Source organism: Dichotomopilus funicola (genome assembly GCF_033296635.1).
Source record: "Dichotomopilus funicola strain CBS 141.50 unplaced genomic scaffold C8A04scaffold_8, whole genome shotgun sequence".
Lineage (NCBI taxonomy): Eukaryota > Fungi > Ascomycota > Sordariomycetes > Sordariales > Chaetomiaceae > Dichotomopilus > Dichotomopilus funicola.
Genome location: NW_026944029.1, coordinates 208,443 through 226,037, shown reverse-complemented (window position 1 = coordinate 226,037; position 17,595 = coordinate 208,443). Strand labels below are relative to the sequence as shown.

General features: G+C 56.8%; 5 protein-coding genes across 5 annotated transcripts; 3 read left to right on the top strand and 2 right to left on the bottom strand.

Annotated features, from left to right (window-relative positions):
* Positions 1-730: 730 nt before the first annotated feature.
* Positions 731-5,766, bottom strand: C8A04DRAFT_9801 (uncharacterized protein; the record flags this gene model as incomplete). Its single annotated transcript, XM_062785634.1, has 8 exons — positions 731-903; positions 1,003-2,127; positions 2,259-3,183; positions 3,238-4,889; positions 4,969-5,224; positions 5,278-5,320; positions 5,380-5,408; positions 5,479-5,766. The coding sequence occupies 8 exons, from the start codon at positions 5,764-5,766 to the stop codon at positions 731-733; spliced, it is 4,491 nt and encodes a 1,496-aa protein (XP_062639835.1).
* A 1,295-nt stretch (positions 5,767-7,061) lies between these two features.
* Positions 7,062-8,407, top strand: C8A04DRAFT_9731 (E3 ubiquitin-protein ligase HERC2; the record flags this gene model as incomplete). Its single annotated transcript, XM_062785602.1, has 3 exons — positions 7,062-7,209; positions 7,577-7,850; positions 7,909-8,407. The coding sequence occupies 3 exons, from the start codon at positions 7,062-7,064 to the stop codon at positions 8,405-8,407; spliced, it is 921 nt and encodes a 306-aa protein (XP_062639834.1).
* A 288-nt stretch (positions 8,408-8,695) lies between these two features.
* Positions 8,696-9,925, bottom strand: C8A04DRAFT_9757 (nucleophile aminohydrolase; the record flags this gene model as incomplete). The annotated part of the gene is made up of 5 exons (XM_062785615.1): positions 8,696-8,814; positions 8,878-9,528; positions 9,661-9,711; positions 9,792-9,811; positions 9,882-9,925. 5 exons carry the CDS (start codon positions 9,923-9,925, stop codon positions 8,696-8,698), a joined length of 885 nt encoding a protein of 294 aa, XP_062639833.1.
* Positions 9,926-10,623: 698 nt separating this feature from the next.
* C8A04DRAFT_34928 (uncharacterized protein) lies at positions 10,624-11,667 on the top strand (the record flags this gene model as incomplete). Its single annotated transcript, XM_062782989.1, has 2 exons — positions 10,624-11,460; positions 11,512-11,667. 2 exons carry the CDS (start codon positions 10,624-10,626, stop codon positions 11,665-11,667), a joined length of 993 nt encoding a protein of 330 aa, XP_062639832.1.
* Positions 11,668-13,151: 1,484 nt separating this feature from the next.
* On the top strand, positions 13,152-16,427 carry C8A04DRAFT_9784 (Rgp1-domain-containing protein; the record flags this gene model as incomplete). The annotated part of the gene is made up of 3 exons (XM_062785625.1): positions 13,152-14,049; positions 14,131-16,047; positions 16,210-16,427. 3 exons carry the CDS (start codon positions 13,152-13,154, stop codon positions 16,425-16,427), a joined length of 3,033 nt encoding a protein of 1,010 aa, XP_062639831.1.
* Positions 16,428-17,595: the final 1,168 nt, after the last annotated feature.

Here is a 17,595-nt window from a genome sequence, read left to right as displayed (position 1 = left end):
GCCGCATTCGGACTTGCTGTCGAGAAACGTGGATGATGTGAAGATCGAAGCCGATAGGCTTATCATAATTTTGGGGTGAGAACCCTAACCCTAGACCCCTGGTAAAAATTGGTGATGACCACCGATTATACTCGACCTACATGCAGCAATAAACCAGACCACGCCGCCGACGAGGCAGGCAATTGTACCTTAGTTGTTATTGTCTTGGTAGTGAGTGACAAAGAAATAAAAAAAAATAAAAAAAAAAAGCTCACCGCCCCATCATCTCAATCCCCCGTAGGGGTCAAGGAATGGGGGGCGGTTACGAAAATCCCGAAAGATTTTACTCGGTGCATCATCCGGGGATCGAACCCGGGCCGCGGTATAACGGGCATATTTGTTGATACCCGCGCCCCCCCCCCAAATGCGCCATCCGCGGTCGGGGAGTCATTTTCCGGATGGGGGGGCTGGTGGGAATTGGTTGCGGAAAGGTGGGTTATAAAGGGCTGTGTGGGATTTGAGAGGGAGGAAGGAAGGTATACGTCCGATCAGGTGTGTTGGGAACTTGGTGTTATCAACCACACTTTTGACTGTGTTATCGATTGTATTGCCAACCATCTCATTCTTGTTACAAGCGCCTCAATGATACTGAAAAGGAGCTTGATTCTCAACACTCGAGATAACCCCAGCCCGAACCCTCACATTTCCAACTGCAGCTCTACATTTAAATCCACCACATCCAAACAACACATCAACTCTTACTCGCCCTCCCCTTCAAAACCGCACAAGCCTTCTCAGCCGCCCTCGTCCTAGCCTCCTCCTTCGTCACAGCCCCCGTCGCCCGCCCAACCACCTCCCCTCCAACAACAACCTCACATTTAAACAACCGTTCCGTCTCTCCCACCACCCCTTCTTCCTCCCGTTCTTTTCTCTCCTTTTCATCACTTACTCCATCAGTCACCAACACCTCGGTCTCAACTCGATATTCCACACCCCCTCCCCCGGTTCCGACCCCGGCCGCACCTCCAGCAGCATTACTAGCTAGTCGAGCAGCCAAAATCCCCAACTCCTCCTTCGGATGTAAACACCAAACCCCGCCCGCAACCAACCGTCTCAACAACCCGCCCAGCCCACTCTTCTCCACTACCTGCTCACACGCCTCCAACGACCCGGAATCCACCCACACCGCGCCTAGCACCGACTCAAAGATGTCCGAGTAGAATTTGTTGAGTTGGAGGTGAGCGAACAATGCCCAGGGGTAGTTGGGCCCGTGGTGCAGGGCGTGGAGGATGGGGCCGCGGAGGGAGGCGTGCCGGAGGATGGTGGCTTGTTGCATTGCGCCGAGGTCGGGGGAGGCGTGGCGGAGGAAGGTCCAGAGGGGGATGGGGGTTGTGGTAGGGTGGAGGTGGGCGGGGAGGAAGTTGGTGTTGACGTCTGGTGTTTTTTGTCCATTGTTGGTGGTGGTTGCAGTGGAAGAAGGGGGGCCATCGGCTGGGAGACACCATTCCAACACCATAAACCCCAGGATATCGGCATTGACTAAGGCTGTCCGGAACAAGTGCAGCTCCGAGTTCTCCAGCGGCTTCGGGTCGGACAACGAGAACAGCTTGTTGACAATGACATAATCCAGAATAGCATCACCCAAGAATTCCAGCCGGTCTAGCGACGCGCGGATACCGGGGCCGTTACACGACGGGTGGGTCATGGCCTCTACCAGCAGGGATTTCTTGGTGAAAGTGTACCCGATCAGTTCCTCAACGCGACGCATCGTCACAGGCAGTTCCTCATCATGCGGCGCCTCGTTATACAGCACCTCCCGGCCGTGCTCGAGGCTGTTCCACTCAATGTCAGGCAAGAAGAGTGAGGTGCAGGCCAAAGCATTAGACATGCCACCACTCAAAAAGGCCGTGCCAATGAGGGCCTCGACGACGTCGGCGAGGGTCTTGGTGGACATTTGTCGGACGCCTGTGGCCGAAGGTGGACTGGCGAGGAGGTCTTCGATGTAGGTCGGTCGCCATCTGTGGAGGGTGAAGGCTTTATGGAGGATGTATCGGTCTAGGCCGAAGTCGACGGCCGCGCGGAATAGCCGGGCGTTGGAGACGATTTTGTCTTTGAGGGGGGAGAGGAAGCCTTCGGGGTACATGAGGTCTATTTTGTTAGTTAGTTTGGGTCTACTCACTTCCATCCCCTGTTATTGTAGGTGGGCAAGTTTGGAGGGAGAAAAGGGAGAAGGGGAAAGGGGAAAAGGGGTAACGGAGAAAAAGAAAAAAAAAACATACAGTTCGCTGAGCAATTCACCGTGGTACACAACTTCAAAATCGAATCCCCCAAAAACTCCACGCGTTCATAATCCCTCGGCCCCCTCGTCCCACTAGTCGAAATAGCAGTCACCACCATCCCGACATCCCCAATGCCCGTCCCCTCCAACCGCGACTCCAACAAATCCTTCGCCACGAAGTACCACTCCAGCGCATGCGTAATAGCAGGCGCCATCATCCCCACATACGCATACACCGCGGGAGTACTATCCACATACAGGTTCTCGGCCGGTAACACGCGCGGGTAGGGCCGCGCGACGCCAGTGGTCGGATCGGCTGCGGAGTCGGCGGCGGCTTGGGCTTCGAGGGCGATGGTGTTGGCGGTAGGGGGGCGGAAGGAACCGGTGGGCCGAGGCCAGGCTTTGACTACGGCGTAGGGGACGTCGGAGGGGGCGCCCTCCAAATCGCGGGATCCCTTTTGGACGAGGTCGGGGGAGGGTTTGGTGTTGAGCCAGGAGAGGTAGAAGTAGGGGTGTTTTTGGTTAAGTTTGTCGCGGACTAGATGGGTTGATTGTCCCATCGTGGCTATCGCTTCGGGTGTGAGGGGCGGGTCGTCTGAGATAGCGCGTAGGTCTCGGTCGGGGGATGTGAACCGGACGGGGTAGGTTTTGGTATCGTCTATCTTCCACCGGTGTCCAAAGGCGGATGCGAGCAGTGCTGATGAGTGATCTGGCTGGCTGTCTTCTCTGACCATGTCTGTTCCGCTGCTGCTGCTGATACCGCTGCCGCGTTGCATGCTCACTCGCCAGCCCACAGGATCCCCCCAAAAGATATCGAACGGGTCCATGTCCGGGATCGGGACGGGCAGCGAGATCTCCATGTCCGCACTAGCCGTGCCGTCGTTCTTTGATATCGTGACTTTCGCCCTCGAGATGAGGGTATTGTCCTCAGCATTATCACCCCCAGCAGCAACAGCAGCTTCATCCCCACGATCCGTCACCCGTTTCCATCCTTGTGCCACCGCCGGCCACGGATTCATCTGCTCCCTCACCGCCGCCAGCCCAGCCCGCGGCTCGACCTCCTTCAACAGATCCGTCTCACGAATCGGCAGCATATGCTTCCCGACCAGTCCAACCTCATACATCCCCTTGTAGGCCTGAAACGCAGCATCCTTGATAGCATTAGCCTCAGACGACCACGCAAACAGGCTCCTAAACGTCCTCAGCTCCGGTGCCAGAGACACAGGCAGGTGCACCGTGGCTTTCCGTAGCCCGGGAGTGTGGGCATCGACCGGGTTGCCGTCGAGATCGTGCACGATGAAGAAGGGGCTCCAGTCTACAAACTTGCGCGTCGAGAGGATGGCGCAGAAGTGCTCCAGGTGCTGTCGGGCGTCGAGCAGCGTGATCTGGGCTCCTGTTTCGTCGTTGCGCAGCACTGGGTAGTCCTCGACGGACCCGCTTTCGCCGTCACCACCACCGCGGTTGTCTTCGATCGCTTCAAGCCGCTGGTTCTCCCGCATGTCGTCCTCGTATTTCTTCTTCATCTCCCTCTCCAGATTCTGCCAATCGCGGGTTGCCGCATCTGACTCGTTCTGCACGAGCAGATACAGCTGTGAAGCCGCCATGCGCGCCCGCCCCCGGCGCTGGATGAACGACTTGAGGTTGCTCAGCTCGTCGAAGCAGATCACCAAGTTGCACGCCGGCACGTCGATGCCCTCCTCCAGCACGCTGGTGGCCACGACTAAGTTGATCGTGCCCTTGCGGAACGCCTGCAGAGAGAGCAAGTAGTCCTTTTGGCTGAGATCGAGGAAGTCGTCCCGCTTGTTCGGCACTTTGGACGTGCCCACCATCGAGCCCACGCGGTACCGCCCGGCTGTGCGGGGGTGGACAGCGAGGATGTGGGATAGCACCGCAACGGCCGCTCGCTCCTTGACAAACACAATCCCGATCGGGTTGCCCGGGTGTGCTTCGAGAGTACCGATCAAGGCGTCGACGCGGGCGGACAGATCGGTCGGCGGCCCAGAGGGTGGTTCAGCCTCCACCTGCGCGAACGCGGCGGCCAGGTACTTGCGTTCCTGCTCGGCCAGGCTGTCGTTGGGCTGGCTGGGCGCGATGGGGTCCTGGAGAAAGCTGACGATGACACGGTGGATGTAGTAGTCAGCCGCCCACGGCCCAAACACCTTGCACATCTCCTTGGCCCGGTTGCAGAATGACTCCATCTGCAGTCGAGAGTACGTCTTCTTGGTCATGATCGCCTTCTTCAGCTTGTCCCGGTCCCGCTGTGATTTGCTGGCTTTTAGGTGGAGGATGTAGGGGTCTTCCCGGAGGTCCAGGCTCTGGTACGCGCGTTTTAGTTTCGTCATAGTCGGCGTGTCCGGTACCGGGGCGTCGGCGTCTGTCCCGTCTCCGTAAGAGACGGTTCTCATCTCCGGCCGGTTGACTTGCGCCAGTAGCTCGTCCCTGTGTTTGCTCGGCGTCTTGCAGATGGCGTTCAGCGTGTTCTCGAGCACTTCGAGGTCGTCCAGGTTCGACGTCATGAGGGGGCTGGCCGTGAGCCCCAAGATGTGTGGAACGGGAAGGCCCCTGGCCTTGTTGGGGGCGTAGTGCTCGCGCATGAGTCTCGCGACCGGGTTTTTCCTAACCGGATTGTGTGCTACAGCATGTCAATCGAACGCTCAAACCCCCAAACGATAAATGTCCAGCCAGGGTCATCAATATGGGGCTCAACACACCTTCGTCGATAACAATAAGCCCAATAGACGCCAGCGGGACAAAGGCATGCGCCACAGCATCGGACAGGATCTGGTACGTCGACACCACGATGCGTGTGTTGAACAAGACGGCGTCCCACACGCCCGGCTTGGTCGACCAGGCGTCCACATTGTCGCACCCGCGGATGAGTTTGGACTGCACGCCGGGAATCTGCGCCCGGATGGCTTCGTACTGCTGCTCAGCCAGGGCTACCGTCGGGGCCAGAAACCAGGCGATCTGAGATGTTAACACCATAGTAACCACGGTGAGAAGGAAATACTCAAACTAACCTTGTCGCTGTTCTCGAGTTCCTTCTGAATGCGAAGAATTGCACTGCGCCAGCATAAGCCTTGATCCAATGATACCACGGCCACCATATCTAGCTCACTCACACCTGTGTCTTCCCACTTCCCGTGTCCATCTTAATACCCAATGTCAAGATGTCAGCAAACCACCCCCCACAAGAGGAACACACATAACCAGCAACATACCGCAACAATAACATTCTGCTTCAGACTCTCCTCCAACATCTCCAACTGATACGCCCTCGCCGTCATCTTCACAGCAGGTATCACGACGTCAAGCGGTTCGTCCGATTCAAGAGGACTGCTGCTGCTCAGAGCACTGGCAGTCTCTCCAGCTTCCGAGAGCCGGTCGTCACTACTAAAACTAGCAGTAGACCCATCCTCGCTCTCAGAAGGCGCATCCGACTCTTCTTCAATAATAATCCCCCGTCTATGGCGCCCCGCCGGCAGCCCCCCCGCACCGTTACCGGGCATCGGCGGTACCACCCCCCCGGAAGTGCCAGCGGCACCACTACTACCGGTGCCGGGGTCGGAGGAGGGAGACGACGACGTAGTGATGTTGGTCATCCGGCCAAGCACACCGCTGAGAAAAGCCAGAACTCGGTTAGGCCACGAGTTAGGCCACGAGGCGCCGCGTTGCGTGGTGGCCGCGCCAGGCCTGGGATGGTTTGTATTGTGGGGTGTTTTCTTTCCTATTCTAGAAACGGCGGGAGGATCCTACATCAGAGATTTAGAATTTTTTTCACGAAAATCTGGTTGTCAACGCCGTATGACGCGTCTTGGCGTTGACCTGGCACTTGGAGGTGGTGGTGGTGGTGACTAGGTATATTACATGTACATACGTACTAGAACCAACCTTGAAGTCCGAGGTGTGGGGGCGTCGATGGAGTACCGCTCGAGAAGGAGGAATTGAGCTCACTTGGAATCTTACACGGCCAGCCGAGCGCAAACTCGGTCGTTGCCTTGGTGGTTCTGACAATGCTGTTTTTTTCCTCATCTGCCTGATTTTTTCGTCTTGTCGTTTGTTCAGTTTCATCAGCTTTTGGGAGCTGGGAAAGCCCCGAAGGAGGCCGGTTTTATCAAGCTGCCTGGCTGCTGCTGCGAGACTGCCTCTCTGCGATGAGGCCCACCATCGCCGACGACGATTACGGAGGCCAACAGCTCTGGAAGCAGCCCGGTAGCCTCGAGAGCCATACCTCGCGAGGGCACCATTCATTCAAAGATTCGGTAGCCCTGTCTGGAGGAACCCCGCTAAGACGTCCGGCCACTACATTGGGAAGAAGTGTGTGAATGAGTTTTGGGATCCTTGCTATGAGTGGTATTGCTTGGCGAGAAGGGGGGTAAAGTTGGCCAGAGGGAAAACGACAAACAAACAAAACTGAGTGAGCCGCTGCATGCAGCCGCGGAGTGACTCACATACCGTTATTGCATTTGGTAGATCATCGCATAAGGAATGGACAAGGAGATTGGCGTTGGTGCATCACAGTGGATGTCACGATTGCATGGAAGTTTGGTTGTTTCTACGGCACTTCCTGCGGGATACCGCGGGGGTCAAAAAGGCGGGCAACACACAGGCGGGGCCACAGGGGACTGGACTCGTCAGCGATGAGTTACCCCCCTCATCCGCTCAACCATCGCACCCGCCTTTTCAAGGTCTTTCCTTTTGTTCTTACCAAGCGAGGAAAGAGCTACCGCTTCCACTTCTGGACGGTTGACAAACGCCGAGACTAAATCGTCATTTGGAAGTGGGGGAGATCTCTTTTCTAGGCATGGTGCTATACGCAACGGGGTTCAATGCCTGGAACCAATTGGGATTTGACGTCCCGGGCGTGGGCGAATCAGACGACTTCTCGTCGTTCACTTGCGTGTTACGAGACGAAGTTGAGATTGTCCGTCCATTTTTGTCATACACTCGAGGTGAGTCTTCAAAAAGTAGCGAGGTAGGAGGGGGGTAAGCGTGGGAGTAAAAGGGCCAATTGAAGAGTAAATCACCGAAAGAAAACGGAAACAGAGGACTCGTAACTCGGACAACTATCTGTTCTGAGTGGTCAGCCAGCCTCTCAAGACTGACTCTCGGTGTTAGTTGTCCTCAAAAATGGCCAGACCAAAGTAGCCGGGCTAGTCCCATCCGACCACGCCAGCTTACACGCAACCAACCCAAAAGTCTACGACGGCTTTGCCGAAGCATCCAATGGCATCGTAGTGGGTAATGTACCCAAAGTCCGAACCGGACATATCCCTACTATGTAAATCACAGATCTAACTCTCACTTACATCATCTCAGTCCACGACGGCCACGAAACCATCCACCAATACCCATCCATCCACCACCTCCTCTCCCATATCTCCGATATCTCCCATACCTCCCAACCAAACTTCCTACTAAACGCCCCCAAGGCTCAAAACAAACCCCCAACTACCTTCCCCAACCTCCCCAACATCACCCATCTCCTCGCCCACGACACCGGGTTCGCCGCCCTCTCCTCCACCGGCCAGGTTTACACATGGGGCGACGAGCGGTACACAGCCTGTCTCGGCCGGGAGCCCACCGATGAGAGGTACCTAACTCCCCCGTTCCTTAAACCAAAACGATGAGCTAAAGTAAGATGAAAACAGCCCAGCATCAACACCCACCCCCCTCTCCTCCCTATCCGACCTCCCCACAGGCCCCATCACCAAGATCGCAGCCGGCGGTTATGTGCTCGCAGCCCTGACAGCAGGAAACGACCTGTACATCTGGGGCCACTCGGGACGGTTCCCCTTCTTGGGAGCTGACGTCCTGTCTGGCACGCCCTGTCCTGTTATCATCACCGGCACCGGCACTGACACCACGGATGATGTGCCGCGGGGTGAGAACGAGGGAGACGAAGAAGAAAAAGACATCATAGACGTCGCAGTCGGTAATTCACACATCCTAGTATTAACAACAGACGGGGAGGTGTTTGTGATAGGGCAGAATGGGAACGGACAGCTGGGGGTACCGGGGGTGGTGGAATCGACGAGGCGGTGGATTCGGGTTGATTTGGACTCGGTGCTGGGGGTTGGGGAGGTTGTTACGGGTGTTGTGGCTGGGCCGAGGAGTTCGTTTTTGGTTGTTGAGAAGCTCGAGCAATAATTCGTACCAAATCTAGAGAGGGGAGGCCTACTCCTGAGTAAGGCGGCCTACTATGTAGTTGGGCTTGGTATCTGTTCATTCAGCGGCAATAGCAGTAAGGCTGGGTGATGACATGACCTAGTTTGGTGACGATTCTTTCTTTTGATTTGTCCACTGCGCGCTCTCTCTCTATAGCCTTTCGTGTGCCTGTCGTCTAGTGTACAATGAAAGCCTGCTTGTCGAGAGAACTAACCAGCCGCCACGCCCTTGTCCTCATAACCGCATTAAACCACCCCTTCCGACCCAAGATCATAGATTCGTCAGGTAGTCCTCAATCTCCTGCGGCGTAAGCTTCCGGAAGCGCGGTCCCACTGCGCCCTCGACGCCCTCGACGCCGAGGAGGTGGTCTGCCGGGGGGCCAACAATGCCTAGATAGATATGTTAGATAAAACCGCAACTCCACGTAGAAAGGTTAGAGAGAAGAAACCTACTAATCTCAATCGTCTCCCCGTTCATCTCCCCCTCAATCGTCTCCTTGAGCGTCAACAACGCAATGTGCACCGCATCCTCCAACTCCAGCCCCTCCGTGTACCGCTTCTCCAAAAACGTCTTGGCCGTCGTGGCACTCTTACCAATCGCCGTCGCCTTCCACGGGAAATAACTCCCGCTAGGATCGACCTGGTACAGCATCGGCCCACCCTTAAGAATCCCGCCCGTCTTCCCGCCCAACTTCTTCCCCTCCTCCCCATCATCCTCCAACCCACTGCTACTCTGTTTCGCCACCGCCGCCTGCTCCTGCGCAGCCCGCTCAATATCCTCCTCGGGCAAGATCCCCTCGTCCCAGCCAGCCACCAGCAGGCTCACGCCGTAGGGGCGGACACCACCCGACTGCGTGGCCTCCTGCATGACGCGCGCGACGTCCTGCACCAGGATGCGGGTGGGCGGGTACTCGTTGTAGATGCGCTTGTAGCCCGTGTGGGAGACCTTGCGTGCGCGGTCTACGAGCACGCGGTAGTCGGGCCCCATGCCTGAGTACACCATGCCGATGTTGGGGGTGACGAGGCTGATTTTGGAAAGGGACGAGGGGTCGGCGAGCGGGGAGGACGATTTCTTTTCTGTTGCGAGGACGATGCCGTTCGTGGCTGTATTTCTCAAAGGAAATCCATTAGCAAAGGTTTAGTGGGAAATATTGGGTGGAACGGAGGGGTTGGTTGTTGGGAGGAAGGGAAGGTTGATCGAGGGGATAGGCGGGGTGTGATGGTGGGGGGACGAACCCTTGATGCCTAGCGCTGTTACACCTTGGTTGACGGCGTTGAGGGCATATTCTGAACCGGTGTTAGCGATCAAAAGTCGATAATTGCCGTCACAGGGCTTCGTCGGGTTCCGGTGCAAATGGGCCACCAACCGATCTGGACCAGCTTGCCGCTGTTGGGCCGTTGTTAGCATCCGTTGCCCGCTTTCCAGTTCCACCATAGTCCAAGAATGGCCGACATACCTAGGCGAGAATGTTGTGAGGGAGAACGAGTATCTGTCCGCCATGGCGTCGGTTCTGGAGCTTCACAAACGGGGTGACGATCGCGGGGGTTGGTGTTTTGCGGCTTTGTTGCTGGCGGTCTTCGAGTTGAATGTTGCAGGCTCAAGGTGGGCTGAGGTTCCCCAAGCTTCGGTGGTTGCTACAAGCCAGGCACAGCGAAGTTGCGCGTCGGCGGGCAGGCCTCAGCCTGAGAGAGCTTGGGCCAGCCCGGCAAGCCATAGAGCTCCTGATTGGCCCCGCCGCTGACCTGATGTGGGACCTCCCCGCCAGGCTGATCCGGCCGCAGCCTAACCGAAAGAGGAAAGCGGGCCTGAATGAAAAAAGCTGTTACCCATGAAGAATTGTCAACTCTCTCTCTCCATAAACTCTACTAAACTCGGAGTGAGAGTTTAAAACTGAGTCGATCGATGGCGAGTTCAGCTCCAGCCCGTTACGCTTTTGGCGAATTCAATAACCACAAGCTACCGTGGCTCCCCGCGTGACCTTCCTTTGTGTTGGTCATGTCCATCACAGCCCGGCGGCTGTCGGGACCAACTGGCGCCCTTTGACACCTGTCAAGTTCCGTGGGTTTCCAAGCTCCTGCCGCCCAGCTTATAGTTAAGCTTAGATGACCCTCCAACGCCCCGTACCTTCTCTTTGAATCATTCTCGATTTGTCACCACCTACAACCCCCATCACAATCCCCCGCGGATTCAGGTTCAATATGGAATCTGAGTCTGTCCAACCTCAATGGGGGTGGCCGCCCGACACGGATACACAGAACCATGACGAACACGAGCACGAGACCAGGGACGACCAAACATCCGGCGCTGCCGGCGGCTCGGATGCTCCTCACCAACCCGGCGCCACGCCGACACAGAAACAGCGGCACTACAAACCCCGGACCTGCCGCATCTGCCTCGAAGTCGTCAACCCCACCACCGAGATCGATGACTCGCTTGCCGGCCGCGTCTTCTCCTCCAAGACGCGTGTGCGGTACGTCTCCGAGGACCCAGAGCTCGGCCGACTCATCAGCCCCTGCCGCTGCAAAGGATCGCAGAGGTATGTCCACGAGGGTTGTCTGCAGGCCTGGCGAAATGCGTCGCCGCTGTCCGATCGGAATTACTGGCGGTGTCCTACCTGCCAGTTTGAGTACCGCCTCCAGCGCCTCCGATGGGGTCGATGGCTGTCGAGCAAAGCGCTCCGGGGCGTCTTGACCGTCGTTATCATGGTGGCTACCATATTCATCCTCGGCTTCGTTGCCGATCCGATCCTCGGTTTCTGGGACGACCCGTTTGGCAGTCTCATTGAGACGTTGATGGATGTGGAGTTGAATGAGCCGATTTTGGCGGACGATGGGCCTGGGACCTGGTATGGTCACTTCTTTAAGGGGTTCTTGTCCTTGGGAATCTTGGGGTTTCTCAAGACCATGTTTGTCATGTCGCCGTGGCATTGGCTCAATGTTCGGTTTGGAGGTCGTCGTCGGCGGGGGACTGGGAGAAACAGGGTGGAGCAGATCAACTGGGCGCTTGTGGTCGTCGGGGTGCTGACATTCATGGGGGTGAGTTTCAACTTATCTTTGGGGTTTGATACCATACTGACGGGGTAACAGGCAACATGGAAGTTTGTGAACCACCTAATGGCCAAGACCCTCGAGAAGGCCAGTGATCATGTCCTTGACGTCCAAGAAGACCAACCGGACGAGGACGAGGTGGAAGACGAAGGCGTGCCTGGGGAAGCTGCCGATGAGTCGAAAAAGGATAAGTAATTGTACCTCTAGCGTAATGTATCAACTAATAGCGAATCATCCCCAACTCCCACGCCAATCAAACTATCCTTCCTGAATCAACATTGCCAACACCGCATACTCTTAAGTTGCCACAGCTGCGCTCCCGTGCTGTGGCAACTAGTCTGTGTGCGGAGAAGGAGCTTCGTTGCTGCCCTGAGGAAGAGACGTCTTGTCTCGTTCTCGCTGTGGTTCTGGCGCGAATGCGTGAATCTTTGCCTGCAATCGAGAGCTCCTCGGAGCTTCTTGAATTTGTCACTGCTTCCCCGGCGTCTTTGCCTACCTGCTCTGGATGGGTCGTGGGAAGGCTGGATTTATACATCTTTGCATTGAATGGAAGTCTTAATCTAAGGACCGTTCGGCTGTTCCTTAATTACAATGTGGAGTTCAGATCTAAGGAATAAGGCCTGATGGAAGACAATGGTGCTGCCTGTACCCGGCTGTTTGCCTGTCTATAGATCTATACATTCCGTATTGTTAAGCAGTGGTTTGGAACATGGCGTACAGGCAGTTCCCGTTGTCCAGCGATTACTATCCCGGTTCATAGGCACTGTACATGATAATAATGGACGAGCTCTCTCCCTCTCATCCTCTTTCCGCACCTTCCCTCCCGCAAAGTCCCGCACAGCCCTTTATAACCCACACTTCCGTAACCAGTTTCCAACAGCCCCCCCCATCCGGCAAATGCCCAACCGCGGATGGCGCATTTGGGGGGGGCGCGGGTATCAACAAATATGCCTGTTATACCGTGGCCCGGGTTCGATCCCCGGATGATGCACCGAGTAAAATCTTTCGGGATTTTCGTAACAGCCCCCCATTCCTTGATCCCTACGGGGGATTGAGATGATGGGGCGGTGAGCTTTTTGAGTTTTTTTCTTTCTAGTTTGTAGTAACTTTAAGATAATTGCTTTTTCAGCTTGTCAATAATCAAGGCATGGTTATCTACTTTGTTGGTAGCTAAGTCTGCTTTACTCCTTAAGAGGCTCTAAAATGGAAGTGTAAGTTGCAATTGAGGGTTAGGGTTAAGTTTTCCCCCCGGCCCCTGCAGGGACCCATGGCCCAAGCACCCGCATCATGGGCAAGGGTCCTGACGATCCCCCGATGCCACGGCCCACTCGGGTCGGACGTCGCTGGCTCAACGACTCTCTCCGGAGCCAACGAACTACAACGAAACAGCATCATCCTGCGCCTTTTTTTCTGTGTCTTTCTGCAGATTGCATTGCGGCGACAGACCATGCTGCGGCTGGGCAATGCGGAATTTAGTGGATTGACGAGTTTGGCGACCAATTCGTGGATTTGCGGGAGCTGCTAGTGCCGCGCTCGACGCTCCCTTGACGAAGCCCGCGAGGTACATTCCCCAACGACGGATGCTGCGGAGCGACACAACCAACGCGAACGAATCGAACAGATAATAATCACGAACAACCACCCACGAAGACACGAAGACAGCCACACCGGCGTAAACAATGCCGCCCGAAGGCGGTCCCAGCACGACCGTCTCCAACTCCTCCAATTCCAACTACCCCAACTACACCAAACCCAAGCCGAACAAGACAACAAGCACTCCCACCAGCAACATCCGCGTCTTCGTCCACTGGCACGAGCAGACCATCTTTGCCGGCGAAGAACTCCGGTGCACCATCACCTTTAAGAATGTCGCGCGCACGCCCAATGCTGCTGCATCCACCACACCAGGACCAAACTCAAACTCACACACAACCTCCTCCACGACCTCGACGCCATCAACATCCCTCTCCAACACCCCAACGCTCCACTCCGCGCCATCCTTTCCGCCTAACGCTTCCCGATCGCGACAGCATCAGTTACAGCTACAAAGACATGGGAATCGGAGTGGTGGTAGTGGAGGAGGAATAAAAGGGGGCTCGGCATCAGGGAGTAGCTTGGCGCCTCCGCCGACGGGGGGACAGAGGGGCCATCACCGGTCGAGTTTATCGTTGTCTGTGCCGTCTGAGAGGAGTGGGAGGAGAGGGGGTAGTGGGGGGGTTGGCGTGGGGAATGGGGGGGGGTTCTTGGGAGGGTGGAGTGGGAATGGAAATGGAAATGGGAATGGGAGTGTGGGGAAAGGCGGGATAGGGGGGATAGGGGAGGTGGATTTGGCGAGTGGGAGTGGGAGTGGGAATGGGAGTGGGAGTGGTGGGCATGGAGGCGGGCGCGGACACGGGCATAAACGGTCGGTGTCGATTGTGTCGATTGGATCGTTGAGTACGGTGGACGATGGGTCGAGTAGTTCGGCAGCCACGGCACCGGCGAAACCGTCGCGGTCGAGGGGGCATGGGCATGCAAGGGCGTCGAGCTTGCAGATATTGCCGCGCGCTGGGGGGTTGTTAAATGGGCCGCGGTCTGGTGAGTTTTCCATTTTCTCAACTTTCATTTTCTTTAAATTTTATTTTATTTCTAGAGTGACGGCAGGGCTAATGTATACAGCAACCGTGAGACCTTCCGGCCAACCGTCCCCCCTGTTTCACGCCTCGTTCCCCCCCGACAGGAGCATCAGCGGCCGCCGTCCCGGGACAGCCACAGCGCCCGAAACCGCACGCCCTGAGACAGCACGGCCCGAATTCCCCCCACGACGGTCTCCCGTTTCCCCGAATCCCCTGGCCGAGTTCAGGTTCCCCATGTCGCCGTCGCCCACGACCCCCGGCACGGTCGGCGGTCTGGCCGACGAAGACCCGTCCAGCCCGACAACCAGTGGCCTAGCGCTGCGACCGAGAGACTCAGTACCGACCATCAACGAGCAGGGCGTGGCACCCTCGGCACGAATCCTCTCGACCATGAGCATCGCCGGCACGCCGCGCAGCAGCGGCGAGTTCTACTCGCTCAGCAACAACTCGTCTGAGACGCTAGCCTCGGAGTACGTGACGCAGCAGCCGCTACGCTCACAAACCCACCATCCTTCGCCACACAACCGACGCACATCAAACCTCGTCCCGAGCGCCGCGGCCGCACGCCTGCCCGAGACGCTGATGATGGGGTATGCGCAAGTGCAAGGGTCGTTTACCCTGGACGGTTCGCTGATCAACCTAGGTCCATTCGAGGCCGTCAAACGGAAAGCGGTCGTGGGCGGACAAGGCGGCGGCGTGATCGGGCTGGAAACCCCCAAACGCGACAGCGGACTGCTGCGCGGGTTCGGCTGGGGCAACATCACGAGCTCGATCGGAGAGCTGCTCGGGGGCGGGGAGCTGAGCACCATCAAGGAGATGCGGGGGATCGCCAACTCCAAGGCCGTGCCGCTGCTGTCGACGCCACAGTCCATCCTGTTTGTTGACCTGCAGTTAGGCCCCGGCGAGAGCAAGACATACGAGTACTCGTTCAAGCTGCCACGCGGTTTGCCGCCGACGCACCGCGGGAAAGCCATGAAGATTTCGTATAGCCTGGTCATCGGCACGCAGCGGCCGGGGAGTTCCAAGGAGCAGCGCGTCAAGTCGGTCGATGTGCCGTTCCGCGTGTTGGGGAGTGTTAACAGCCACGGCGAGATTCTGGGCCATGATCTGATGGCGCCGTATATCTTGCTGCGCGACCAGGCGACGGTCACGGCTGTCAAGACCGGCGCTGGCACGTCACACAAAAAGACCGGCAGTATCAAAGTAACACCCCCCTCGACCGTGGCCTCCTTTTTTTCGTATGTCGACGACCTCCTCTCCCGCCCGCAGCAGAACACTTCCACATCCACCTCCAACGGCGCCCTCCTCAGCCCCAGCGCTCCCCTAACCCCCCACTCCCCCACCTCCTCCCGTCGCCCATCCATCGTGTCCGTATCCGACCACCACCCCTTCCTCCCCCCGCCCACCGCCAAAGAAGCCATCGACCTCGCCATCCTCCGCTCCAACCTCACCGGCGGCTCCCAAACCAACTCCCCCAACCGCTTCGAAATCGCCCGCAACGGCCGCCGCGTCGGCGTCGTCATGCTCACCCGCCCAGCGTTTCGTCTAGGCGAGACGGTGACATGTGTAGTTGATTTCGCGGGTGCTCAGGTCGCGTGTCACGCTGTGCATGCTGCGTTGGAGACGGCGGAGCGCGTGGATTTGAGTTTGGCGTTGCGGTCCGAGGCGAGTGTGAATAGGGTGACGAGGAAGGTGTGGGCGAGTGCGAGCGAGGCGGTGTTATTTGCGAGGAGGTGGGTGTTTACCGCGGGGATTCCGGTCGCGGCTACGCCGGAGTTTGTGACGAGTGGGGTCGGGCTGGAGTGGAAGGTTAGGTTGGAGTTTGTTGTGCCGGTGCAGGCTCAGTCGTCTCAGGGGGTGGGTTTGGGGTTGAGTCAGGGTCAGGGTCAGAATCAGAGTCAAGAGGAGGAGGAACAAGATGAAGGTGAAGACGAAGAACAAGATGAAGACGAACGGGACGGTATGCTTGGGCCCCAGCAACGACGGGGCTCTAGGCATCACCCTTCTCAGCACCCTCAGCATCAAACCCAGACACATCCGCATCAACAACACTCCCAGGCACGCTCCCAAGGACAGCCAGGACAACCCAGCCAACCAGGACAAACACACTCCCACTCCCAAGGAGTTACAGCACAGACAGGACAAAGTCAGACAGGGCAGACACACCCCCTCCTAGAGGAAATCTCCCGCGACGACCGGGGCGGCCAAGTCCTCGTCGGCGTCGAGAATCTTCTGTGTGAGAGCTTTGAGGTGGCTGTGCCCTTAAGGGTGTATGGGGCTGCGTGTCATGGGCTTGAGAGGTTGGATGGCGAGGGGGAGGGGGCTGGGTTGGTTGTTTAATTTGGGTATTACTTACTTACTTGGGGATTGGGTGGGGGTTGGGGAAGTGTTGCTGGGTATTAGGTGGTTGGTTTGGAACGTTTGGGGTCGGGTTGAGGATTTAGCTGGAAGCTGGGGGGATGTGTGGGGGTCTGAAGACTACTGGGGTAGTATAGCACGGGGAAAAGCTCTCAAACAAGGGTCTTATTTGTGACGGAGGAGGGTAGCCGGGCCTTAGATATGATGGGAAAGGTGTGCGAGGTGTTTTGGATAGAGGGGGGGGGGTACATGGATATACTGATAATGGATATGATATGGATGTATTTGCATGGCGCGGACATGGATGGTGCTGGTTATTCATATTCAGTCAGGTGGTTAGTTGACTATGCTGAGGTTGCTTCTGCCTGACTTGACTGAACCCCCAGCCAGTAGATGAGACAGCAACATACCTTCTTCTCAGCCATTGCCTTTTCTTCGTCCATCGTGCCGGGGTGACTTCAGGATGCCCACTTCGTCCAATCGGTCAAGCAAGCGCGTGCAATTGATGATGAACCATGAGAGAGAGAACTAAACGAGCAATTACTATGTCAAATGTTGAACAATCAGAACAACGACAGATAAGTTCAGAGCGGCCGAAAGTACACACTGCAAAGAGAAAAACAAACAAGAAAAAAAAGGGAGTCTAACGGCGGATCTCCTTTCCCCACCCGGGGTGGAGGTTCCGGTTTTGTGTTCAGCCTTCCCGTAATGGATAAAAGTTCACATCGTCGAGCTAGCTAATTAGGCAGGGTCATGATTCCTCCTTATTAACCAATAAGCCGCGCCATTGCCAGGAATCGAACCCTCGACCTCGTGGTGAGGTTTTGAAGATTCGACCTCCCCCCAGCAAGGGCTAAACCCCTCCCGAGGACCGCCGCTGGTGACCGTTAGGCCATGACCACCTTGGTGGTCCTCGTCTAGTTGGAAACAGGGAAGGTGGGCCTTGTATATATACCCTCTCCCTACGTACCTTCCTTCCTGCCTGCCCACTGCCCTCAAAAACCCGCCGCTAACGGCCCAGCCATTGTGACAATTCTGCAACCGGCATCCCGAACCACATCCACCTGGGCTCTTGTTGCAAGCTCGCCACCCAAATTATTGATTCTAGAGAGGCGACTCAACTGAGCCGTCATATCCCAGCTGAGCACTG